General features: G+C 38.6%; 1 protein-coding gene across 3 annotated transcripts in view; it reads left to right on the top strand.

Annotated features, from left to right (window-relative positions):
* The window catches only part of LOC134661452 (ecotropic viral integration site 5 ortholog), a 37,681-nt gene extending 14,157 nt beyond the window's left edge, over positions 1-23,524 (top strand). Inside the window, exons 3-18 of one of the 3 annotated variants that reach the window (XM_063517549.1) lie at positions 552-788; positions 4,904-5,071; positions 7,546-7,781; positions 8,072-8,263; positions 8,665-8,829; positions 11,490-11,684; positions 11,900-12,058; positions 12,546-12,779; positions 14,230-14,442; positions 15,627-15,734; positions 15,834-16,025; positions 16,191-16,358; positions 17,643-17,738; positions 18,032-18,130; positions 20,188-20,237; positions 23,325-23,465. In XM_063517549.1, the coding sequence (XP_063373619.1) occupies positions 686-788; positions 4,904-5,071; positions 7,546-7,781; positions 8,072-8,263; positions 8,665-8,829; positions 11,490-11,684; positions 11,900-12,058; positions 12,546-12,779; positions 14,230-14,442; positions 15,627-15,734; positions 15,834-16,025; positions 16,191-16,358; positions 17,643-17,738; positions 18,032-18,130; positions 20,188-20,237; positions 23,325-23,331 (2,385 nt within the window). In that variant the 5' untranslated portion in view covers positions 552-685 and the 3' untranslated portion in view covers positions 23,332-23,465. Of the gene's footprint in view, positions 1-551; positions 789-4,903; positions 5,072-7,545; positions 7,782-8,071; positions 8,264-8,664; positions 8,830-11,489; positions 11,685-11,899; positions 12,059-12,545; positions 12,780-14,229; positions 14,443-15,626; positions 15,735-15,833; positions 16,026-16,190; positions 16,359-17,642; positions 17,739-18,031; positions 18,131-20,187; positions 20,238-23,324 lie in introns of all 3 variants that reach the window. The other 2 variants (XM_063517548.1, XM_063517547.1) reach the window with 2 other exon arrangements.
* The last annotated feature ends 3,751 nt before the right edge of the window (positions 23,525-27,275 follow it).

The following is a 27,275-nucleotide window of genomic DNA, read 5'->3' as shown; positions in this document are numbered from 1 at the left end:
GCTCGTCTCGCGCATCGCGGCGTGCCAGTCGGTGCGTGCGTGGTGTTGATCAATTAAACGTATGCTGCGGCTGTGAGACCTTCATGCTTAGGCGGATGACCGCGGCGCGCGGATCGTTCTACTAACTTTCACCTACTGTAACATAGCATGATTACTTCAAAACAAATCTGATACGAATTGTGTGGATAAAATATCGAAACTGTCACTAATTGATGTTTTATTATATCATCATTGTTGTATTTTTTTGTTATGTGGTTGCAACCCTATCATTTTCGTTCCCATATGTCATGTTATTCATAATGTTTGTGCATGTCGGTGGATATATCATTTGCATATTACTGGGACTTTTGTTATTATTTGGGCTTGCTAGCCGTATCTGCACACAAGAGCAAAACGTACCTATACGGTTATTAATATGTAGATCTTGATAAATACAATCTCATTAAATATAAATATAAGGAAGTTTCATAAAAGTTGCGAGATCACAACGCGATCACCTGAATTAGATTGGATCGAATATGAACAAACTATACATATAAAATTTAATGTAGGGCTAGACAGGGCGATGTACCTATTGTCTGGTCTCTGAGCTGATGGCGTGACTGCGCGTGTCTGGTGCAGAGAGGAGCCGCGGTGAGGCGGGGCCAAGGGCGAAGGCAGGGCTCTATATGGCACATCCGGAGCCATGAAGGTGGACGCCGAAGCTAAGGACGCGCCCGCCGCGCCTGCCGTCACCCCCGGAACCTCCATCGCTAGTAATACAGACTCGCCTGTGTCATCTCTGGACGGTTTGTTGGTTTCAAACTAACCTCACTAACCCCCGTCACCAAACACTGTTGTTAGTTTCCAGACACTTCAATGGCATTTCGTGTGTTGTCTGTGGTTCTAAAAGAGTGATATGATACAGCTGTGTCTTCTTTGTATAGTGTTATTAGTTGTATATTGTCGTTTTATGTCCCCATAAAACATAATGGTAAGTATTTAGATGTGTTTTGAAGTAAAATACATGGTTCCATGACTTTATAGGTACAATACAACCAACAAAACTGAAATCACGATTGTTTCTAAGCCACCTTAAATTTTCGCTCTGTAAATATTTTCGACTGTCGATGTCGTCAACCTGTTTAAGGTCATGACGAGATAAAAGTCCGCCCACTAACTGACGGACTGTAGAGGATTCGTAATAGGGCTCCGTTTGGAAGCTTTTGACTACGGAACCCAGTAGAGTGGCGACCAGTTAGACATATCGAATTGCCTTTTTAGTGTTTGGAAACCAAATGCAGATTAGCTTACCCCGCATGCCTTTCCCGTCACACTTATCCACCACTGACCAGATGCTTACACGCAACATACCCTAATTCGATTCGCTTTATCATTTGTTTGTTTACATTTTAGAAATTGCACTTCCGTACGAGTATGATACAGAACTTCAAGTGTGTGGTGTGATATTACTTCAATAAAGAGCTTGTTACACCTTCCTGAAATTAGTAACAGACGACAAGGACGCAGCAATATCCCTCTAGTCAGTTATTAAATTTAGGAAGGTGTAAAAAGTTCTAAACTATAAGTAATGTCTCTTGACTACGGCGCATGTAACATGTTGGAGTACTTGCGCAGAAAACACGCATCGTGTAAACAACGATATAAAGAGGCTTGTGGGTTCAGTGACTCCAGCATATGCCAGTGCGAGCCACCTGCGCAAGTATATAACCCGCGCCATCCTCTTCCTCTGAGATAAAGGCGCGGGCTAAAGAAAATAACATGCGCAAGTACCTCGCATCTGTTACATGCATGATATCCAAGCATAGCCATTCACTGGTGCATATAGCTAAAGTGCAAGCTACATGCGCTGTGTGCAAGAATCTTTAGGGTCAGTTTGTGTGGAAAAAAATATGGGTTTATTACTTGAAAGTGTTCGTCAAAGTATTCGTCGATCTTAAATTTGGTTGCTGTACGATAAATGGTACTAAAAACACGCCTAGGTTTAAACATTAAACATCATTGTCTGCCTATTGTCGATGTTAACATAACTACTCACACTACTGTCACCTAAGTGTAGCAACTTAATAACATTGATTAAAATTAAAATCTGGAATATTAAAGACTGTAGCGCAATGTGTAAATACAAGTGAAACGTGCCTAAGTATATGATCAAGAGTAACCTAACTAATTAATTAACCTGCAGATAGTTCCTAATTCACAAAAATATCTGCATTATAAGTATGTAGTTATATACACCCGTATAATCCGAAAGGTTTTAAAAAGTTTATGGATACCATTACTACGTTAATATGACTAACGAAATTTTACGGTATCTTCCAACCATGCTAACTAATAACAGTGAAATTTAAATATAGTAGACGCAACTTAAGATCACATATTTGACAGTTAATAATTGAATTTTATATACGTCGTTAAGGCTATCAGTTAAGCAAGGAAATTAGAAAGGTTCAAAAGATATAGCACGCCGCGTGGAACATGCGACGAAAGATATGGCCATTACTCGGGCTTTTAACGTTTTAGGAGTCTGCCCTTGTAAGTATAATCTAGTCTTCGTGTAAAAGGGTATAGCCGGGTAAGCATGGCCAAACTGCCCTTAGCGAAAAAAACAATTTCCTTTTACTGGATTATTAACCTATGTATACAAGGAAATTAGAAAGGTTCAAAAGTATGTAGTGCTTTCACCAAATATTAAGCCTCAAATGCTTCAGATTTAAAAAAAAAATGCAAAAAATGAAAAATTATTTTTATTTTATTACAGCCAAAGTACTAATCCGATTTCTTTGTAATTTGGGTATGTTGTATATACAATTAAGGTCGCTTTCTGAAAAAATTAATATTAAATTATCTCTTAAAATAATAGTAAAAAATTTAGATGAAAATTTTCAGAAAAATAAAAAAATACATGCGAGATAGTGACAGTTATCAAATTTACATATTTCATGTAGAATTTAATAATGTTTAACATATATTTCTTTCAAAAATTAAAATCGGGATTAACAGTGTTAAAAACTCGAATTTGTAACATCCCATAATACCTTCTCTTCATACAAAATAACTTGTACGTTATACTAGAAAGTTATATTCCCAACGCAATTTGAATTTAGAACGCGACTTATTTCGCTGAGCGCGGACCTTAAACTCCGTGGCTGTATGCGGCTAGGGCGAACGGCATTCAGAGATTTAAAAAGCGGCCAAGTGCGAGTCGGACTCGCCCATGAAGGGTTCCGTATTTAGGCGATTTATGACGTATAAAAAAAACTACTTACTAGATCTCGTTCAAACCAATTTTCGGTGGAAGTTTACATGGTAATGTACATAATATATTTTTTTTAGTTTTATCATTCTCTTATTTTAGAAGTTACAGGGGGGGGGGGGGGCACACATTTTACCACTTTGGAAGTGTCTCTCGCGCAAACTATTCAGTTTAGAAAAAAATGATATTAGAAACCTCAATATCATTTTTTAAGACCTATCCATAGATACCCCACACGTATGGGTTTGATGAAAAAAAAATTTTTGAGTTTCAGTTCGAAGTATGGGGAACCCCAAAAAATTATTGTTTTTTTTCTATTTTTGTATGAAAATCTTAATGCGGTTCACAGAATACATCTACTTACCAAGTTTCAACATTATAGTTCTTATAGTTTCGGAGAAAAGTGGCTGTGACATACGGACGGACAGACAGACATGACGAATCTATAAGGGTTCCGTTTTTTGCCATTTGGCTACGGAACCCTAAAAAAAGCGCGGGAACAGGAAAATAGGCACGAATTTTATACAGAGCGTTAACGATTGAAAAATGTCTGTTCCTTTGATGAATAAAATACGTCACATTCTAAATTCAAATTCGTAAAGACTGAGTTCACAATATACTTCATTCGTTTACGACTACTTAGCTTTGCTTGTATGAAGAGAGAGTATTATGGGATGTTACAAATTCGAGTTTTTCACACTGTTAATCCCGATTTTAATTTTAGAAAAAAATATATGTTAAACATTATTAAATTCTACATAAAATATGTAAATTTGGTAACTGTCGCTATCTCGCACGTATTTTTTTTATTTTTCTGAAAATTTTCATCTCAATTTTTTACTATTATTTTAAGAGATAATTCAATATTATTTTTTTCAGAAAGCGACCTTAATTGTATATACAACATACCCAAATTACAAAGAAATCGGATTATTACTTTGGCTGTAATAAAATAAAAATGATTTTACTTTTTTTGCATTTTTTTTTTAAATCTGAAGCATTTCAGGCTTAATATTTGGTGAAAGCACTACATATACATAGGTTAATAATCCAGTAAAAGGAAATTGTTTTTTTCGCTAAGGGCAGTTTGGCCATGCTTACCCGGCTATACCCTTTGTTCAGTGTTTTCCTTTGTAAAATTTCCTTTTATTATTTAATACATACATCTCTTAAACGGTAGGTCTTATAAGGGTCAATTCATAACTGTCAAATATGTGATCCTAGACAAATTCCACGATCGATATTTGAAACAAATTAATACAATGAGCCTGACTTATTTTGTCAAATGGATTACATAATCAATATAATCATAGTCTGTTTGATTCAATAAATGATCTTCCATGTAAGTTAAACAGCGGTACTTTACCGATTGCCTATAAGGACATTCCATTGGGAACCATACCATATATACCGATATCGAAAATGAACACCAAATACAAATACAGTATATTTTTCATAGTTAAATCAAAAAAGTCTAAAAGATTCCATAATCAGCTACTAGGAATCATGACATATTGTTCTTTAGTCCATCAAACTCCATTTTCCTTCCACCTGTAGCGACTTTTTGGCAATCGACAAAGTGGTAACTTTTAGTAGAGATGGACGCACTTCGCGTGAGTGTAATGTATCTTTGGGCATCACCCGCAGGTTTCCCAACGTCCGAGACATCAGACACGATCCCGACGCCCGACCGGGCGCTGCTCGCCAAGCTGGAGGAGGCCAACAGGCAGATCGAGGCGGACGTCAAGAGCCTAGGGCTCAATACAGTGCACAGCCGGAAGAACTCGGACACCTCGCAAATATCTTTGGCCTCTGGTAATTTACTGTCTTGTTAATGTGTCACTAATTCCTTAAAATGTGCCTATTTTGCTGCTCTCGTCATCATCACCTCCTCATCACAACCTCATTAAAGTCTTAATTTTATATCCGCGACGCAGGCTTCGTCGGATGAACACAAACCCACAGTCAGCTACAGGGTCGTTAAAAAAACAATACAGCGATAAAATCTGCAACAGGCTTCGTCAACTTCGTTACTCTAAAAGTATACAATAAAAAACCCTACAAACAAAAAACACCCTCTAACTCGCCGCCAGCAGGCAGTGTGCCCAGTAAGCTGGCCGCATTTCCCCGTTGAATGGCGATGCTAATTCTCTGGGCAAAATACTGGCCAGCCCTTTGGTCACCCGTGGCATCCACCAAACGCGACGCCAAATCCTTATACATATAAGCGCCGCCGGCCGTCTACTTTATTTTTTATTTTTTTATGATATAGAAGACAAACGAGCCGACGAATCGCCTGATGGTGATGGTAAGCGATAAGCGTCGCCCGTAGACACCCGCCAACACTATAAGGGTTGTAAATGCGCTGCCGGCCTTCAAGATGGGAGTATACGCTCTTTTCTTGAGTTTGAAGGACGTATCAATCCGGATATATCAACATACCACAATAAAAATCATTTTTGGAGCAAAGTAGTGCCACATTATTTCAGAAGATTAAGCGCTTAATCAAGGATCACGCAAGGCTCGTGATATTTATTTTAAAATATTCTAATTTTCCTTGATTTTAAACATATAATAAACGTTCACTGAAGATATCGAATCGCATCTGTGAAAGAATGTCTGAGTGACTCAAACGAAGATAAACGAGAAGAGGCGAGAAAAACGATGCGTGCCTAACTGTTCTCTTATCTGTTGTTTATCTTAGTTGGTGCTAGTCCAAGTAAGGCGATGTGCCCATGTCAGTGCGCCGAACTAGTTAAAATACTGAATTGAATTCGTGCCCATTGTGATTTTAATTTCTCGCTAAAGCTGCGAATCGTGAGTAGACCATTGAGCGAAGTAACATAGACATGGTGATATTAAACTCATCATCATGTTACCTAATAGAAATCACTCGCTCGATGAAACGGTCTTCGAATTTTATCTAAGCAGATTAATTGCTAATGATGCTGCGAAGTATGAAGATAACGGTAAATACATAACTGTTTCTATTTCTATTGCTATTCGCTACCTAAAGGTAAATGACGTCAAGTATTGTTTTGGTGCAGTTCAAACTTAATGAATATGTACTTACACTCTGACAACGAACCATTGGGAATCTCCGACGATTGTTTTGCGTAAGGAAATTGCGCAACGCAACTAACAGTGTAGTGACTTGATTAAGGATTACCCAAGTCCACCGCATATTCTGTTATTTAGCCTTGCTCTAAAGTATACCTTATGTCATCGCAGTAATAGTGATTATCGTAAATACAAATTGGAGTGGCCCACTGACCGTGGTTGTGAGAACGGGAGCTATTCTGTCGTTGAGTCATAAACTTGTTCTGCGCAGAGAGACCTTTGAATGTTTTAATGCTTGCTTTATTACGTCATTGTCGAAATAGTTCTGTTGTGATGCCGGCGAGTTCATTGCACGTATACTGGGTTGACCAATTGAATACACCTAAAAATTGATTTTGAACAGGAGACAGAAACGAACTTTTTACGCCACACATATGGATGTATGGATATCTCGCTCTTTCGTTCTTGTAATAGGTGCGAGATGCATAGGGAACATCCAATAATGTCAGTTCTAATATAGAAGACTATTCAAATATTTTCGGATATTTTAAAATGAACATTTCCTAATTTTAATACGATATATAATGGCTTTTACTGTACATATAGTTGCGAGCATGAAAACAAATCACGTCGAAATAGGTTCTCTAGAGTCTGCACGGAAAGAGAAGAGTCGTGGATTGTATTGGGCCCCATACATTCCACGACTCTTCTCTTTCCGTGCAGACTATAAAAAGTTAAGGTCAGTGCGGCCAAATCCATCTAGCGGCAGCATAATTATTACTATTTGTTGTTGAATTCTAGAACTAAAAGCAAGCGCTACTTTATTGAAGAAATAAACAGTGTATTTGCTAGGAAAATGCGCTCCAGTACGGAAATTCTTCAGACGGATTTGGCTGCATTGACATTTTACCTATTTTCATTCAAGTATTCTCTTATACCTCTAAGTACCTACTTCTAATTTCGCATTTATTAATCTTGATTTACTTTGTATTAAATATTTAAGGAAAAATCAGTCAACACGTTCACTCACATTCGTCAATGAGAAGCCGCTCTGCTGGCTAATCGTTTTAGGTATTTTACATATACATACATATCAACAATAATCAAATACAATGCCTCTATGTCTCCGGTCGACGGCGTAGGCGGCGCGCAGCGTCAAGTTATACCTAGTTGTCGTCTTCCCACACAATGTGTGTCAGGAGACTTGGCCTTACAAATGTGTGTTGCAGGCACCAGCTCCAGCTATGAGCCCGAGGCTCGGGTCGGCGGGAATGGCGAGGAGGACCTGTGGAGCACGTGGGGCCGCATCGTCAACAACTGGGAGACCGAGTGGAAGCGGAAAAACCAGTTCGTTCGGGACCTGGTGCGGCAAGGCGTGCCCCACCATTTTAGGGGCATCGTCTGGCAGCTGTTGGCCGGTGTGGACTCTTCACCGGAGAAGAAGCTTTATGCATCCTATATTAAGGTACATATTTCAATGACATCTGTCTTATAGTATCACAAACAGCGAGATGTACGTTTCTTGGAAACGTTCGTATTTGTCATGATAGTTCAGTCAATATCAGTACTTTTTGTACCAAGTCTCAATGAAATAGCAAGACACGTTCGTAAGTTTCGTGAAGATACGATGGGAAATAATTATGCACATACATATGTACACAACTATGAATATTTACGAAAATATGATTATTGCTGCGACTTTTTGATAAGTATGTAGTATGTAAAACTAGGAGCGACCAAATAAACTGTTTTCAGGCCAAGTCTGCTTGTGAGAAAGTGATCCGCAGGGACATTGCACGCACTTACCCAGAACACGATTTCTTCAAAGAAAAGGACGGCCTAGGCCAAGAGTCCCTTTTCAACGTGATGAAAGCCTACTCGCTGCACGACCGTGAAGTGGGCTACTGCCAAGGATCTGGCTTCATTGTCGGATTATTACTTATGCAAGTAAGTCAGTTCGTTGGTTTCCATTGAAGTACACATTAACCGAAAACTCCGAATCCTGTCTATACGTCTTAGGCCCACTTGCACCATCTCGCTAACCTCGGGTTAAGCGGTTAAACCGTAAACCCAGTGTCAAATTGTACTGGTAACCATGGTAACTCTCTTGTTTAACCGGTTAACCCCAGGTTACTGATTGGTGCAAATGGCCCTTAGGAGGTAGGGATGGACGATTTTTAAACGACGCGCCACTCCCAATATCACGTCTCATCTAAAGTTATAGTACCATCGCCCACACTGTTAACTGTAGGTACATCGGTGGTCTATTTTTTCCTATTTTCTGTAGAATGAAAAAATGGTTTATCTCTAATCGGTGTTAGTCTTTTATCATTGCATTGTAATTCCAGATGCCTGAAGAAGAGGCGTTCGCGGTATTGGTGAAGATTATGCAGCAGCACCGCATGCGCGACATGTTCAAACCGAGCATGGCCGAGCTCGGCCTCTGCATGTTCCAACTCGAGAACCTGGTCCAAGAACTGCTGCCAGATTTGCATGTCCACTTCCAATCACAGGTAATTTGTTAACACACACCTGTAATTACATACGTATACTCTGGTACAACCAGTTTGTCCGTAGGAAAAGACGAGAAATTTAAAAAATGTAGGCACGAAGGGTTGTCCTCCCATAGAAAATTTGAATATTGGTCCTTTTCCTACTGACAAACTGGGTGTGCTAGAGTATAAAAAGGCAGTTAGAAGATTACTGCCACATACAGACAACAGCATAGCTAATTAAAAAACCAGGTTGAATTTAGAATTGGTTGCGCGAGAATTTTGTATACAATCAACTAAGTTTTTTAATGGCGATTGCAATTGTTATGCGTAGTAGGGCAGTGTAACAGTTATATAGCTGGTCAACCAAATATTGTCAGTAAAACAAGGAGCGAAATTCAAATTTTCTATGGGACTACATTTTTCAAATTTGCCGCCTTTTTCTACTGTCAAGATCTGGTTGACCAAGTATATTACTCAAATTTCAAAATGATAAAGCCTTATTAATATGTAAAACTTTTGAATTATTTCGTGCATATATGACTGCGTACCGCGAACATATCAAGATTGTCAAGACCACAAGACAAGTGCTGAAAAGATTCGTCAGGGTGTCCATTTTACACTATTTATGCTATACACCGTATAATTTGGTTTGTTTAAGTGATTAATACTCGCGATAACCGGAATACAATAGCAAAATAACCTTGACATGAATGTTATACAATAATAATACCTGTGAATTCAGTACATATATAAATGTTAGCACGCTCCTTGTTTTATGGTTATTATCTTTTGCCGTACCCCATTTGATGTGCCTGATATAATCTAAACAATCTGCTAGGCACACAATTAACAAGGTTTCCACTTAAAAGTTAAACAATATGATAAAATATAATTGATCCCCATTTCCGTATAAAACTAATTATATTCATAAAAACTTCAAAAGGTTTTATTTCATACATTCACAAAGTACAAATACTCCATGGTCTCCATAGAATATACCTGCCTAATGTTTTGCAGATAGCCCTGGTGACGAAGTTTCGAAAATATGTATGGGGGCCTAAATCTGTGAGATCAGAAAAAAAGTATTTTTATATGAAGGTGGAGTAAAATTTATAAAGATGGCAATTTACACTATAAGTCATGTTATGTGCGTGTTACACCTGCGTATTGGTTACGGGTTTTTGTCGTGGCGTCTTGTTGCGTTCTAAGGGTATATTTGACTAGGGGCATTACATGTCACGCCTGAACAAATTATGTCTATGTAACGTAGCACTCATTTGTCAGCGGAATTGTAAACATCTCATCATTATATGTATTATTTTATTAAAAATAATTATGATTTAGGATATATTAATTTAATATCCCATCCATTATTCTATGTAGCCATTTAGAGATGTGGTTGTGAAATGAAATCAATCTTTCTCTAAAGCAGAGACGCATTCCACATAGATTTTCATAAATTGACCTACCTACCTACCTCTATAATTCATAATTCATATATTTATTGCATCCATGGTAAGTACACAGGTGTTACATAGGTAATAGTTGTTTCACATGGGCCTTGGTAGGGCACGGCAATATTCTTAAATCTATTGAGTTTACAGGTTTATATTATATCATTATTACTATCATCAAATAACAAATTATATGTCACTAAAACAAAAAAAAAAAAAATCATGCTTAAAATATTCATGCTTAAAAAATTGTTACATTTTATGTCAAAAATATCAATAGGTATATAATGTTAATTTAATCTAATTTTTAAAATTCAAATTCAAAGTTGTGTCATATAATATGTCCAATAAATATACCTACTAAACTACACTACTAAACTAGTACCTCTATTGCATGCGCATAATTATATTGATGCCATAGAAGGTAGGATCCTATAGAAGTGGTATACGCGTGCCTCCGTGAGGGACAAAACATAGGCAATGCGACACTATGATTGGTCTAATTTATTTGTTGCCCACCATAATCCATACTAATTTATGGTGGGAAATAAAAAATAGTGTGAGACTGTGACAAGGACAAACAATAATAGCGCTTTCGCTGCTACTCCTACTGAAAGATATGTTAAGACTATCCCGTTCGGTCATTTCCCCCACTCCTCATGCCAGATCCAGTTAAAATACTAGATTCATGATTGATGCCCATGATGCCGGTTGTCAATGTCACTGTGCGAGCGTGACAGCCATATAATTATGCGCGTGCAATAGAGACAGCAACAGGCGGGCCAATGTACGAAAATCTATATGGAAAGCGTCTCTTCTTTACCTTAGGTTAGGACGCTTAACATACTTAGCGCCACTTGCACCATCCCACTAACCCGGGGTTAACCGGTTAAACCGTTAACCTAGTCCCAAATTGTACTGGTAACTCCAGGTTTAGCCGGTTAACCCCGGGTTAGTGATTTGGTGCAAGTGGCCCTTAGTGTTTGACCGAGTGTGTAGGATTTTTGACCGTAATGCGGAACTTAAGAATTTTACTTTCAGATTTTGTTTGTTCGTCTGGATGTTTAATATTAACTATCACTCTTAATATAAAGATCACCACCCTTTAGGTCCCCTTATGATGTGCCTTGCAATATGATACACTTAGCATAATATAGCATTAAATATAATTTAGTCTATTTGCGTTGTCTTAGAACTAGTTAATGTTGATGTATTTATTTCCAGAGCTTTAGCACATCGATATATGCGAGCAGTTGGTTTCTGACGCTGTTCACCACAACGCTCTCGCTCCCCCTCGCCTGCCGCATCATGGATGTCTTCCTGTCCGAAGGAATTGAGATTGTATTCAAAGTAGCCCTCGCTATGCTCACGCTTGGTAAAAATGACCTCCTTTCGCTTGATATGGAGAGCATCCTCAAGGTACCTGCACTACATTTATAATATTTAAATGACTCCTTATTGTTTCAATATATCTTAGAAATCAATCCTGGTGATAGTAAAGTCTATTTTTTTATTCGGTAGACTGAAATGACAGTTAATAGTATGAAATGACATTTCATGTTCATACTATTAACTGTCATTTCAGTCTACCGAATAAAAAAATTGACTTTAGTAATCTATGGTTTTCCTTTCAGTATATACAGAAGGAATTGCCAGCGAAAGCAGAGGCCGACCAGGATGCGTTCATGAATTTAGCTTACTCAATTAAGGTTAACCCCAAAAAGATGAAGAAACTAGAAAAAGAGTACACGGTTATAAAGACCAAGGAGCAGGGAGACATTGCGGTGCTCAGGGTGAGTTTATAAACTAGTCCATATTCATATTTATAATGTGTTCCATAATAGTTAATATCTGGGTGACCGAGCTTCGCTCGGAAAACATATAAAAACTCATATATGCGCGTTTTCCCAGAGATAAGACCTAACTAGATCGATTTCTCGCCCCCGAAAACCCCCATATAGTAAATTTCATCAAAATCGTTAGAGCCGTTTCCGAGATCCCCGAAATATATATATATATATACAAACTAGAATTGCTCGTTTAAAGGTATTAGATTAAAATGCTTTACAAAATTTAACAGTGATAAAAATTGAAATGAATTTAAAATAAGGCTTGACCATGACCACGCATAATCGCATGTGCAAAAATATGCGCGATTTTATAGTCAGACTTACTGCCCACGCGTGCCGAAACAGTATATAATGATATTTCATTTGAATATTGTAATATTCATAGCCAATTTTATGGTAATAAAATAATAGAAATCAAATTGGTGTACAGTGTCTAAGACAAGAGAATCGTCTGCTGAAGCAGCGAGTGGAGCTCCTCGAGAAGGAGAGCTCCGCGCTGGCGGAGCGGCTGGTCCGCGGGCAGGTGGACCGCGCCGAGGGCGAGGAGGAGACGTACGCGCTGGCGCGGGAGGTGCAGGCGCTGCGCCGCGCCAACGTGGACGCGCAGCAGCGGCTCGCCGTCATGCAGGACGAGATACGCTCGCTCGAGATGACCATCGCCGAGGTGAGTCGACCACTGCTAATGCCGGAACCACACTTCGCTATCCGTTATTTGTTATGCGACTACGCTGTATTCGCTCAAATATTTGTTATGTGAGCGAACAACAAACACGGCATCCACACTTCGTGCCGGTGTGCCAAACATATGTGGTGCGTTTTGACTTTGAAAAGCGTAAGCGAGTGAATGATTGAACGAAGTGTGGGCAGTCGAGACGCATATTCGGCTTATTCGTGTCCTTTGAAGTGTGTCAAAAAACCGACAGGTGGACGGATAGGCGTATTTGCTATTCGCGCTTATGCGTTATGCGGGCAAATATAGCAAATATAGACGAATGAACCCTCCACACTTCGTCGTATGCGGCCGAATAACGCGCATAACAAATAACGCATAGCGAAGTGTGGTTCCGGCATAACATTTGTTTCTCTAACAAACACAAACCCGCCTTCCACTAAAAGGTTATCCAAGCGGAGTTAACGAGCAGTTCCACCAAGAAACAGTTCAGCGTTTGCCTTCCATTGCGAGTGGATTTTGTGGAGCGAGCGGAGTATGTTCAAAAGTAGCGTACGACGTTATGACACAGCGGACCCATTTGTACTCGCTCAGTCGCTCCGCTGACTAACTCGCGATAGAAGTGTTCCTATTCGTATGAAAATCTGTGTTGGTAGTTCGCCCGACTCTGTGAATACTTTCGTGACTCTTTAAAACTATTTAGTCTGCTGTGCTCACTCTTATTTAGAAGCACGTCTATGCAGTTCGCCTTTGCTAGTTAAACGAACTCCATCTCCATACGGAGCCCGTTCCGCTTGCAGTGAACGCGGGCAAAATGGGACAAACGATTATCAAGCGCTTGCTAGAATAGGCTACATGACTATTTTTTTTTTATGGTATCAATCGATCGGGTTTGTTTTTAGGATCAAATGTCTATATGGGGCCCATTGCATTAAAGTAACACAAAAGTCAGAAATTGTAGTCAAAGTCCGACAGTCGCACTTCACTCGCGAAACTCCCTATACAAAACGGCCAGAGGCCGTGACGTCATCGCCCATCTTGTAGTATGGACAAAACAAGAAAATTGCGTTTTTGTCGGTGGAATATTGCGTTTATGTATATAGTTGCTATACAATATTTTTTTGGATGAAATGTAAGGAATCGAATGGTACCCTTACTCTTATCGTTTTTGGAAGTAAAAAAAAAACTTAAATTTTGAAACTTTCAGGTCCTGTAATTTTGTAATTTTTCAATATTTTATTTTAATATCCACATTATTGTGATAAATTGCTCGTTTGCTATCTATTTTACTAGATTTTGTTATAAAATTCAACATGTGTCATCATCCCTATTGCCAGACATTTATGATTAACGCCATAACTGCCTTATGCGCCTAACCGTATTCGGTGGCAAGGGTCATGTCATGTCAAAAAGTGAGTGGGTAATGTGCGATATTAATTTGTAGAACAACTCCCGGCAATCGTCCCTCGAGGGCACAGAAGGGCAGGGCAGCGAGGAGCTGGCCCGCTGCCTGCAGCGCGAGCTGGTGCGCGCGCGGCTGCACGCCGCCGAGCGCGAGGCGGCCGAGCGCGAGCTCACCGCGCGCATCGGCGAGCTCGAGAACGAGAACAAGAGCCTGCGCCGGCAGCGCGTCGACAACAACGTGGCGCACCTGCAGGTCACTCATCTTTAAGGGGCCGACTGATTACCATACCCCGGCCGGCGAGAGCAAAAATGCGTTGACAGCTTAATAGTGCGAGGACACACACTTTGGTCGTAGTCGATAAAAACAACACGATGTACTGGACCACCGTTATGATATGCAGAAGTATTAATTATTGTTGTAAACAAAATTAAAACCAAGTGTTTGTATTTATTCAGTTTAAAATTGTTTTAGGGTTATTCTTAGAAACGCGTGGAGGTATCAAGTTGAAATAAATAACAAATACTATTGGCTCAGTTTAAAATAAAAAAATTGTGCTTAATTTAAAGTCCACTATTCTATCGACATCCATACGTCGATAGAATAGTCGATATTTAATTAAGCACTAGGAGCAGACGCATTTTTGCTCTCGCCGGCCGGGGTATGCTGATTACCAGTCCGCCGGACGGTATCGGCATAGAGAAAAAAATACATAGAGTGCTCACTCCATACATCAGTTTTAGTACCAAAAAGACTATTAGCATCTAGCATCGAGTAGCGGAACTATCAGTACTGCTACTTGACAATAGATGTAGCCACCGACCGGAAAGTCTTATGCTGTTGAGATAAGACTTTCCGGTCGGTGCTACATCTATTGTCAAGTAGCAGTACTGATAGTTCCGCTACTCGATGCTAGATGTAGACACTGAAATTAATAGTCTGAACTGATGTATGGAGTGAGCACTCTATGTATTTTTTTCTCTATGGTATCGGTCTGTCAGTTAGAACAAAAACTTGACAGTTCCGAACAACCGACAGGCCGATACCGTCCGGCGGACTGTTAATCAGTGGGCCCCTTTACAGATAAAGGGCGGCCAAAATCAACGAGCTTGCCGAGTCGTACGTCATTAAGCTGATCGTCTCACTCGCACTTGCGGTCTCTAACAATGCGTGCTGTAGCTTTCTTCTTTATTTTTATTGCCCAGCCAATAAGTTTACTTGACTGTACTCGTGATGCTGTTAACGGCAGGGCAAAGCGCGTTATTCTCACAATGCACGTTTAATTGGCTGATTAACTTCTCGACTTATTAATGTTATTATTTTTCGATATCTTGTCCTTATCCTCAAGATTATTTTAAGAAAACTTCTCTATATTACGCGACAGTTAAAATTTGTAGATTGTAGAGCCTAAACAACTTAACGTAATTAATGTCTTACAGGACGAGCTCATTGCCGTGAAGCTGCGTGAAGCCGAGGCTAACTTATCGCTGAAGGATTTGCGTCAACGAGTCACCGAGCTCTCTGAAGCTTGGCAGAGGTATCAGCAAGTAAGTTGGGAGAAAACCATGTATATCTATGTAGACACAGACAAGTTTATTATTTAAGGCTTTCGTGTTACAAATTACATCGTATGATTTGACCAACAGGAACACAGACAAGAACCTACCACAGCGCCGGTACAGTCCAACGTGGTGTCGGACATCATGGCGACCCCCAAGAAACTGCTCAGGGCGTGGGAGGGCCGCTCCGCCGACATGCAGAAACTGGACGAGGAGCTCATGAACACCAGGATACGGGAGGTCGAGGCGCTCACTGAGCTCAAGGAGGCCAGGCTTAAGGTCAGTGGTACATTTGTGAACTGGAACACAGACAAGTATGTCGACCCACCATCTACATTTTCATTTCTTGACTTAGGTTAATACCATCATGTCTAAAAGTCAGTCACGTCTCTATAGCAGCAACACAGCAGACATTGTCGATAGTCGATATCCTTTTAATTGCAGCTGATGGAGCTAGAGACGCAGGTGCACGTGTCGACCAACCAGCTGCGGCGGCAGGACGAGGAGGCGCGCGAGCTGCGCGAGAGCCTGGACGCGGCGCTGCGCCGCGAGCGCACGCTGCAGGCGCGCCAGCGCGAGTTCCAGCACAAGTACACCGACCTTGAGAGCAAGGTCAGTCTACCGACCGTTACTAATTGCAGCTGATGGAGCTAGAGACGCAGGTGCACGTGTCGACCAACCAGCTGCGGCGGCAGGACGAGGAGGCGCGCGAGCTGCGCGAGAGCCTGGACGCGGCGCTGCGCCGCGAGCGCACGCTGCAGGCGCGCCAGCGCGAGTTCCAGCACAAGTACACCGACCTTGAAAGCAAGGTCAGTCTACCGACCGTTACTAATTGCAGCTGATGGAGCTAGAGACGCAGGTGCACGTGTCGACCAACCAGCTGCGGCGGCAGGACGAGGAGGCGCGCGAGCTGCGCGAGAGCCTGGACGCGGCGCTGCGCCGCGAGCGCACGCTGCAGGCGCGCCAGCGCGAGTTCCAGCACAAGTACACCGACCTTGAAAGCAAGGTCAGTCTACCTACCGTTACTAATTGTAGCTGATGGAGCTAAAGACGCAGGTGCACGTGTCGACCAACCAGCTGCGGCGGTAGGACGAGGAGGCGCGCGAGCTGCGCGAGAGCCTGGACGCGGCGCTGCGCCGCGAGCGCACGCTGCAGGCGCGCCAGCGCGAGTTCCAGCACAAGTACACCGACCTTGAAAGCAAGGTCAGTCTACCTACCGTTATTTATTGCAGCTGATGGAGCTAGAGACGCAGGTGCACGTGTCGACCAACCAGCTGCGGCGGCAGGACGAGGAGGCGCGCGAGCTGCGCGAGAGCCTGGACGCGGCGCTGCGCCGCAAGCGCACGCTGCAGGCGCGCCAGCGCGAGTTCCAGCACGAGTAACCGACCTTGAGAGCAAGGTCAGTCTACCGACCGGTACTAATTGCAGCTGATGGAGCTAAAGACGCAGGTGCACGTGTCGACCAACCATAGGTTAAAAGCTAAAAATAATACAGATGGCGCTCACTTACCACACAAGAACATGGTGGCTACGTCTGAATCACAACTCGCGCGAGATAGCGTATCGCGTCTCTTTCGCACATCACTAATTAATTATATTAGAAAGGGAAGTTGATAATGTGCGCGACTAACAACAACTAGCAAATCCTTATTATTGTCCTTTTCCTACCAAAACCTTTTATTACACCGAGAGACCTGTATACTCCGTAGGAAACAATGTAGCTTCCTGTTTCTTTGTAGTCAGTGATTGCACCTTTTTCCCTAGTTTGTTTTAATACATCCTGCTAGTTGTAAAAGCCTGAAAGTTATAGTTTACAACAAATAACGTCCCTTCCATTGTCTACTTTTAATTGTCATTACGTGTGATTTATATTAATGAAGTTTTTATTATTTTTAGGCAAAGTACGACTCGATGCAAGCAAACATTAGAAATATGGAGGACGCACAAAGAATAGCGGAGCTAGAGACAGAAGTTTCCGAGTATAAACTAAAGGTCAGTTTTGCAAGATTAGGTTTGGTTATCAAACTTAGGTATTGAAACCATAGTTCGTTTTTTTAGCATTAGAAAAAGACTACGGGATTTCACGTGTCTTTTAATTGAAAAAATCAGTAACTATTACTTATGAAAGCAAAAGAATGTAAATAATCGTATATGATTCATTGTTACATATTTGCCGTGATTTATTTTTCAAACGTGTTTTTTTTATAAAAAGACACGTCAAGATTGTTTACCTTTTTCCTAATGCTAAAAAAACGAACTATAAAGCTTTAATTATCTTTGTATAGAATGAAGTGATGGCAACTGAAGGGGAGCTCCGGAACAACATGGACGACACAGAGCGCGTGCGGGAGCTTCAGGAACAAGTGGCGGAACTTAAAGCAGAGGTGAGAGACCACTGGAGTACATAAATAACCATATTACATGTGTCTTTAAGTTTGGGCCTTTTAACCCTTCGTATGTACAAGCACCAGTGCTAACGAATTTAAACCTATTGTATTCAACAATGGATTTAAATTCGTGCGCACTGATCACTGCTTAGACACACGTAGGGTTAAGGATCGTACTCGCATATATAACTGCTCCAATTTGGTCTAAAATTTTAAATGCTTCAGTATTGTCTCTCGAAAGATGTCCTTGTTCCATAAGCCATTGAGTTTACCAGAACATTCGTTGCTCAAATACTCGTAAAGTTGAATATAATCTAATTAACACGACAAGTGACAACCATGAGTACGAATGAATACAGGTAAAGTCCCAATCTTATAGACACATTGAATTGTAATAAATATAATATAATTATTCAACCCAAACTGTAGATCATGTTTCAATGAAAAACTAACATCGTGCCTCGCTTTGCTTCACTAAACACATTTTAACTATTCGCCGACAAGGATTAATTTACATGCTTAATATTTATCACGATTTACTGTAAATATTAATCACAAATCTGGTTGGATCAATACACTTAGGCTAAGATCTAATAAGAAATATTTACCCTCATGTGTTATTTGAATATATTAGGTAATAGCAACATATGTAATGGATAAATTTCACATGTTTTTCCTACATAAATCCAGGGCAATGGTTAACCATACAAGTAGGTAAATGTTTATTGATAGTAAAGGAGATGTAAAGTCTAAAAAGTGCCCCCGAGTTTGAAAGCTGAAAAAGGTGTTAACCGTCAACTTTTAACAACCAATGTTACCGCATAATATGGAAATATTTTCTGGAATAAATTATTTTCATTCATTCATATTATACGGGGCCGTACATATTGACGGACCGACATCTACTTTTGCTGTAAAAAGCACGAGGCACATCTTCTACTATTAATAACTCTTTACTATACAGAAGAGTTTATGCTTCTTTTGATGGATCACCATAGCGTAAAAGGAAAACAAAATGATGAATATAATGTAAAATTTGGGCTCGATTTAGCTAAAACACAACCCGATTATCAACAAATAAATAAATTTAAATAACAGATGAGGGTAAAAAAATCATACAAAAGAGATTCAATCTCTTAATTGGAGATGTGAAACAACATGATCAAAGCCGCATTATGTGTTGCGTCCTGGGCTATGAGCTTTAACGTTTGTTTGTCACATATTTAGCTTACAGAATAAGGTGTTTCACTTGCATTTTTCAAGTAATAAAGAAAAAACGAAACGTTCGCCATGTCTACTTGAAAAACAGGATTTATTTTTTACAAGCGACCCGCCCTGGCTTCGCACGGGTTAACAAATTATACATCACTCTATCAATTTAAAAAAAACCGCATCAAAATTGCGTAGTTTTAAAGATCTAAGCAGACATAGGATCAGACAGACAACGGGAAGCGACTTTGTTTTATACTAAATAATGTAGTGATATTACGTTATGAACGTGATGTGACTGTCATCGACTCGCTGAAGTTTCTTTAGGAACTGTTTCAACTTTCACCAGACATATATTACGGGTTGACAAACATTGTGCATATTTGAAATAATGTTATTCCAATCTTGTCTTTTTAATGTATACCGGTTATGGGTTTTTAGGTTTTTAATGTATACAAGTAAATAACTGGGCGTTGTCAGGTATTTCAGTATGATCGTCACATAATTATTACATTACTCCTTTAATTTTTAGAAAGTACCCTAAAATCGACTTGAATTTTTATACAACTACGTGTTATTTAATTAAGTGCAACTGACTTCAAATATTCGCACATATTCGACACATTCAATGTTTCATATTGAGTGTAAAACCAATATATATATTTTTTTTTAATTCACGGTTAAACGACCTAGTTATTTGTAAAAGTAGGTGTATTTTTCCAATAGGTACTTAATATAATAGTTACTCCATGAGTATGTACATATAGCTTTCTCTGTGTTGAAATGGTTACGAAGTTTACAATGCGCTTCCAGTGATGTCTGATAATCTGTTTGGCACTGCACAGTTACCGACACCCATCACCACTCCGGACACAGAGCCCTGGAAATGGCTCGAGTAAGTCAAAAGTCATTTCAACATTTTATTTTTGTGGTAACATCCGCCAGTAAGCTTGTGTATTATGATTATGACAAGTATTTGTGTATTTATCCTTGTATATCCGTGGATCAAATGTATTGGTAGATATATTTCCAATGTTTTTAAAATTTTACTTTATTTTAGTTTGTTTACTACTTTAAACTCTTTTGAATGTTTGTGGCTTTCTAATACTAGCGAGAAACAAATACATATCTTTAATATATAGGTAGCTTTGCGGCTTCACAAAGAGTCTCACAAATGATAACATATTATAGTTTGTAACTACGTTATTATTATATGTGTACTATTTAAATACAAACGTTTAAGTGATATTTAGGAAATATTACTTACATTTATATAAGTGTAGCTAGTAAATGAATGTGTTTTACGAACGTAATCCTAGCGATTCGGGCTCGCAATGTTAGGCTATGTTGTTGTATTTCACAACTTTGCATGTTTTGTTAGCACACTACTATTTGCTTAATATGTATCGCACTTTTGTATGCTTTGCATGTATGACATCAAGTTTCATTAGCTACTAAGTGACTTTTTCCAACATTTTAATTTGAGATGTTGTGGGCCCTGAATTTTCGATATCATTTTTTAGGGTTCCGTACCCAAAGGGTAAAAAACGGGACCCTATTACTAAGACTTCGCTGTCCGTCCGTCCGTCTGTCACAAGGCTGTATCTCATGAACCGCGATAGCTAGACAGTTGAAATTTTCACAAATGATGTATCTCTGTTGCCGCCATAACAACAATTACTAAAAATAAAATAAAATAAATATTTAAGGGGGGCTCCCATACAACAAACACGATTTTTTTGCTCTATTTTTTGTTGATGGTGCGGAACCCTCCGTGCGCGAGTCCGACTCGCACGTGGCAGGTTTTTTTTATGAAACTTTCCTGTGTGCGTATTTGGAACTTAAACTAGTGACATGGCTGTGTGGTCATATATGGTTTAACCCAATGAATTAAATACATAATTTGACATGTATTATTTTTCTAGGCGCACTTACTTTAAACGCAAATGCAACTAGCTAGCCAATCAAATTAACTGCTTTTTACATCCACTGAAACGTCTAAAGTTATCGCTTTGGTTAACAATTATCTAATTCGTTAATTTTACACAAACTGGCAGTTTTATTTGGAATATTAATTACGAAGCGGAGTGTAAATCGTATTTTGCTTACAAGTATCTGTGCTTTTTCCATATATGTAGTCTTTAGACGATAATTCACCCCAATTTCGCCATTCTTATGGGAACTTATCAAAAACATAGTTCAATTCCGGAAACTGGCACCAAAGGCTGTTTGGGTATTGCACTGATTGTGAGACCCCACAACTCAGTAGACGATACCGTAAAAGGATGCCAGCAAAATGGTCGCTATCTCGCTATGAATACTGTGTAATTTGTGGCGTTCCAGTACCAAGCCTCACTTGCTAATAGTACATTATTGTCGAGGTTCGGAAGTAGCTACTTGCAGGCTGAGGATTCGTTTTAAACGGACGACCTTGGGAGTCCGTTTAATTGAATCCGAAGCCAGCAAGTAGCCTTCCAGCCGAGTCATATATAGTGCTTTTCTCAAAAATGGTGCAAGAAATAGAAATATTTTACAGAACTTACAGAAGCAACGTTCTAATTTTCCATTAATTTTCACAGAAAAAAGTACAACCATTAAAAAAATTAGCTTGCCGCCTTTAAAAAAAAAAAGAAGTGTATTTTTCTGCTGAAAATACGCCAAACTATTTGAGACACCTAAATAGTCGCGGTACCAACATTAAGCCTGTAACAGAAACAGATATCTCTTTCTCGCTCTCACTTATGGGTGCGACGCTCCAAGGTCGCGGTGCGGTGCGATAGTCTGTTAAAGGCTTTATAATAATAAGTACTGATCATCTGTTTGGCTGTTTAAGGGACCTATGCCTTCATTTGATATGGCCATTTGAAGTTTTAAAAAGTTTGGAACTCGTTAAATAATGGAATTTGTATGCGACATTGCAGTCCCGAAATCGAGACTGCAATGTTTTTAACTTTTTAATTTTTTGAATGACCATAAACTACGCACTTCGCGACCTATTTTTTAACCGGCAACGTCGACTTTGCCGTCCATTTTTGAGAAAAAGTTCTTGTTGGTTTCCGGATCTGGGGGTCTACCGAAAATCAAAAATTCGTTATCTGCTTCTCTATTGCTCGAGTAAGCAAGAGTGATAGAGAGGAAGATTCAAGTTTTGATTTTGGCGTTTGGTCCTCAGAACTGTGCTAATTCCACGTAGTGCCAATAGTAACGACATAACCCCAACTAAGTTAAAATATGTCCAATCTGTACTTGACTACTATTCTAATCGTTATTTGCCTTGTTAACTGATTTATCAATAAGTACGTATTATTATTTGTTTATACGTACTTGTTTAAGTAGATAGGATGTTATTGTAATGTAAACTCTTTAATGTGTATCTGTCTTAAAATTATTAGGCAAGTAGAAATGTTTGTAGTTAAACAGAAAACAATATTAGTACTGACCGTCTTTGAAATACTAAATAAATAAGTTGATTAAGTACTGTTTTAGTAAATAACATCTGACCATAATATTTCTTTCTGTTTGGCTACGTTCGTCTCGCATGCAATTAAATAAAGGGGCGGATTTCTAATAGTTGGATAATCGTTATCGTGTAGATAAACAATGACTTCAAGTAAAACCATATTTATATCCGACAGCGATAGTCAAATATTAAATTATTCCAAGTCCTGTAGGGCATTCAAATTAAAAACGACCAATGTTAACTGAATAATATTTTCACATCCCTACAAAATGATCTGATGAGATCAGGTCCATGTCATCCAAAATTTCAGCTCTTGTAGGTATGTACTTATGCAAAATTTCAGCTCAATAAGAAATCGGGAAGTGGGCCAAATTTAGCTTCCAAGATTTGATCCACACTATCAAATTAACACACTAACAGGGCAAGTTAAATAAAATCTTGTAAGAAGCGTAGATTGTGATCCAAACTTTTTGAACTCCACCCAAACGACTAGGTAAATGTTTTAATCCTCTTTTTGTGTAGGTCATGAGGCTAGAGGCTTCCAAAGCGCGATCGTTGGGTCTCAGACGCCAGCCAACCATCAGCCGCAACATCTCCTTCGAAGACGACCCGTTAGACCTGGAAGAACTCAACAAAAACTGAATTTAATTATTTCACTACGACCTCTGATAACAGTTTGTGTGGCAACATTGTTACTATTCAGCTCACATTACAATTTACATACAACTGAGAAGTGTTATTGCACACTGAGCTGCAGTTATGCACGCTGCTTACGCGCTCAAGAATATTGCACTATAGTGTAGGTGCCAAAATATTTTTGAGTGGAGTTGTGGCCGACAGCTGTATAAAGGCATGAGATATTACGTTGTTTATACACACCTACTTACATTCTACTTAGACGCATTTTTTAAATGCTAAATCCATAAACATAAAAATACTTATACTTCACTCAGTTTGTTATTTAAGTATGTTAACTTTGTTCATAATTAGGGAAATTATATACCTATCACTGTCAATTTTTTTATCAAAGAGTTATAAATCACCAGACATAGGAATCCGTGGGGCAAATTTTCTTGACAGGTGGACTTCCTGTATCGATAAACTGAATTATCGATGCTCGTTCTATATACTAGTGATCGCCCCCAACATTGTGTGCTTTTGTAAGTATTGTTTTGAAGACAAGTATGAAATTCACACATCGCATTTTTTAAATAATCGCTAGGTTATATAAAGGTAGGGCGTAATACTTATTGCACTATGAAATAGTCAATATTATCTCAACCTCTTTACTGATTGATTATCAATCAAAGCTAATTGAGTTATTATTTTATTTGATTTTTACACTTTTGATAAAAACATATTTTTACAAGCAAACCTTTAAATGATCACTAGTATATAGAAAGAGCATCGATAATTGAGTTTATCGATATAGGAAGTCCCTACCTGTCAAGAAAATTTGCCCCACGGATTCCTGTCTGTAGATCACCGTAAAATAATGTCAATACATTATTCGGTGGCTCGCATCGCGTATACATAATCCATAGAACAGTAGTTTAATCCATAAAACTGTAGTTCTAACTATAGTCTTTAGAAGACCATATTTAATCAAATTCTCTAGTAATACTTACGTCTATTAATAACTAATAATAAAATAGAAAATACGTACGAACTGACAGAAGACTTCACATGAGATGAAGGTATGTGCTGGTGAGACCTAAACCATAGTTTAACTATTTGTGAAAATAACTGATTCGCCTGCGTCGCCTGATTGCACTTTTATGAATTTGGGCTCAGGAGGGTCTAGTTAAAGGGGTCTTGTTGTCGGTCCCGCAGGCGTACCAGAACGGTAGGAGTCTAACTCTTCCATAGTTTCCAAAAACTCGTGTTGCCAACTACATTGATGCACTATAGATGTAATCTTTTTATAAGGTTGTAGTCGAAATAGTCTAGGTTAATCAGTAGTTAACTACTACCTACTCTACAAAGGGTAGAAGATGTAGATAAGTTTTTGTACGTGGTAAGTGTGAGCAAGTAAAATCAATTCACATATATGACAAACATGCCAAATTGTTTGATCTCAGCGCCCAGAAATGTACGCTTTTCCACTCCAGCCCCGTACGCATTAAGGCAGTAGCCAAAATCCAGCTTATTCTGAGTATTATTTACATTATTATGCTTTATCAATATTTACGTTGAGACATTCCAATAATAATGTAGCATGATTTATTATTTATTTTAAGGTTTATTATAGAAATGGTGTCAGCCTAATGATGGCGGCCAATTCATCGTTTTGTAGACGAGTGTTTTATAAATATTAGCATAGGAATGGACACGTATTTTTTAGAAGCGATGCAGGGCTAGTTAATCGAGTCTTACAGCAAATAACAGTACTTATTAGATTATTAGTTTACGCAATGTTTTCTATAATTTTAAGAAAAAATAATTAACTTTATTATGTAGTTCGTGCTTTGGGTGAATACTCATGTTTACACTTGGTTACGATGCGATGTCGTCTCTTCTCACGAGCAACGCGTTTTTAAATATAAAATTATGTGATATCATTCACACCACTCCCTTACTATGCGACTTAGCGACTGAATTTGGCAGCTTAACTGGCCGGTAGAGTACTCTCATACACCTTGTAATACCTACATCACATGCTCACTTATCGTGTCAGTATTTACTTATTCAGACATCATTATTAAATAGAAAGAAGAAATGGCGATGTGTTCGAACCGAATCAATCATAAATTAACTTGGTCAGCATAAAAAGATTTTGCTTGAAACAAAAACCGATTTCAACACCATGGCAGGCCATAACACATAAGACATTTATGTAAATGTCTAAGCAAAGCAAAACCCATTATTCTGCTTACCTCAATATAAGTACATTGCTGACACAAGTATAAATGTTAGATGTTTTTGTGATATCGAGATTTTATTATGGTTTCTTTTCAATAAACTTACCCTACCCAGTAATTTAATTACTTAGGTACATGCGAACTTATACCTTACGATTACGATTAGCTTTAAATTTATTTCTCATTCAGTTGACACGAAATGAATACGGGCAGATAAGGAAGATACATTATACGAATTGGCTAAATAACGAAAGGTCAAAATCATGAATGCGAAATTCCAAGATTTGGTTTTGTCAAGCTGTGGCCCGTTTCTGAAAAGCTTGTAACTTGTAATTCAAGCGGATGTCACTTTTTAGAAAGGCACCTCCACTTGTATTAAAAGTTGAAAGCTTTTGAGAAACTGGCCCCTAAACGTATAAGCTGGATCAAAAATTCATTGATTAGTCCTTGTATTTTTTTATTAAAAAATTGGTTCGAAGATGTGTAAAGTCGATGAAGTTGAAGAAGATGGCACTGTGTACAAAGTATATAGCGCACATGTTTCGTGGTAACTTAATAAACTTTTGACAACCTAAGTCACCAAGTAATGTACGGAGCCATCGACATAATATAATTCGCAACACGAATTTGTATGAGACTTCGCATCTAGTAAAAACAATAGCAGATTTTTTGGGTGGATATAAATATCACTCCTATTTTGCCCATGTCGACAGAAGCCGTGCCCTAAATTCATGTCATGTCACTGCACTTTTAAAGCGACCAATCTTAACTTCTAATTACTTACCTAATTAAGACCTCTATGTATGTTCAATTTTTTACTAGTTGTTTAATATAAATATATACCTAATGGAGTAGCTCAGCATAGGCAATTTGATTGTTTTTTAAAACCATGACTTATTATTTATATATTATTGTTGTATTCATTTTATTTTTTAGAGTAATAATTGGTTATGAATGAAATTATTTTATTTTATAACTTAATGTTGCAAAGTATAAAATGCGCATGATTTAAATCGTTTAATATACTTGTATATCCGGATACAGCATGATGTCCGTTATTTTATTTTTTTACTGATTAATTAACATTGTTTTGAAATTAACTTCCGAGTAAGTTGAAAATCAATCAACGCATGTCAAAGACATGAAAAACTACATCTGTCGAGGCTATCGTTAATAATTACCTGACAAAGGCAATAAAATGTTTAGATAATTATTAAATCTTGCCGGCAAATTATTGTATTTTCATAATGTGTATTAGCAACAATAAACAACTATGAAATTTTTAGAAAATAAACTACACTGTTTAAAATTTGTGTTTTATTACTGCTTGCCTCACATTTTTGTATAGATCTACCAGTTACTTACCGTTAGTAAATGCTTATTTATCCCGTCCGTGAGCGCAACACGAGTAGAAAGTGAAGAAAAGTCCAGGAGAAAATTGATGAGTCCATTTAACTACTCGGATAAATTTAAACCTTTAAAAACAGGGGACTTCTTGACGTTCCGAATTGAAAAAAAATTGACATAAATTTTTTTACGGTTTTGCAATCAAAATTAGATATCTTTTTTAGTGGAATAGAAGAGGAAATTAACTATTTACTTATTCTTCAAA

The sequence above is a fragment of the Cydia amplana genome, chromosome Z, assembly GCF_948474715.1.
Source record: "Cydia amplana chromosome Z, ilCydAmpl1.1, whole genome shotgun sequence".
Lineage (NCBI taxonomy): Eukaryota > Metazoa > Arthropoda > Insecta > Lepidoptera > Tortricidae > Cydia > Cydia amplana.
This window is presented reverse-complemented; position numbering and strand designations above follow the sequence as displayed.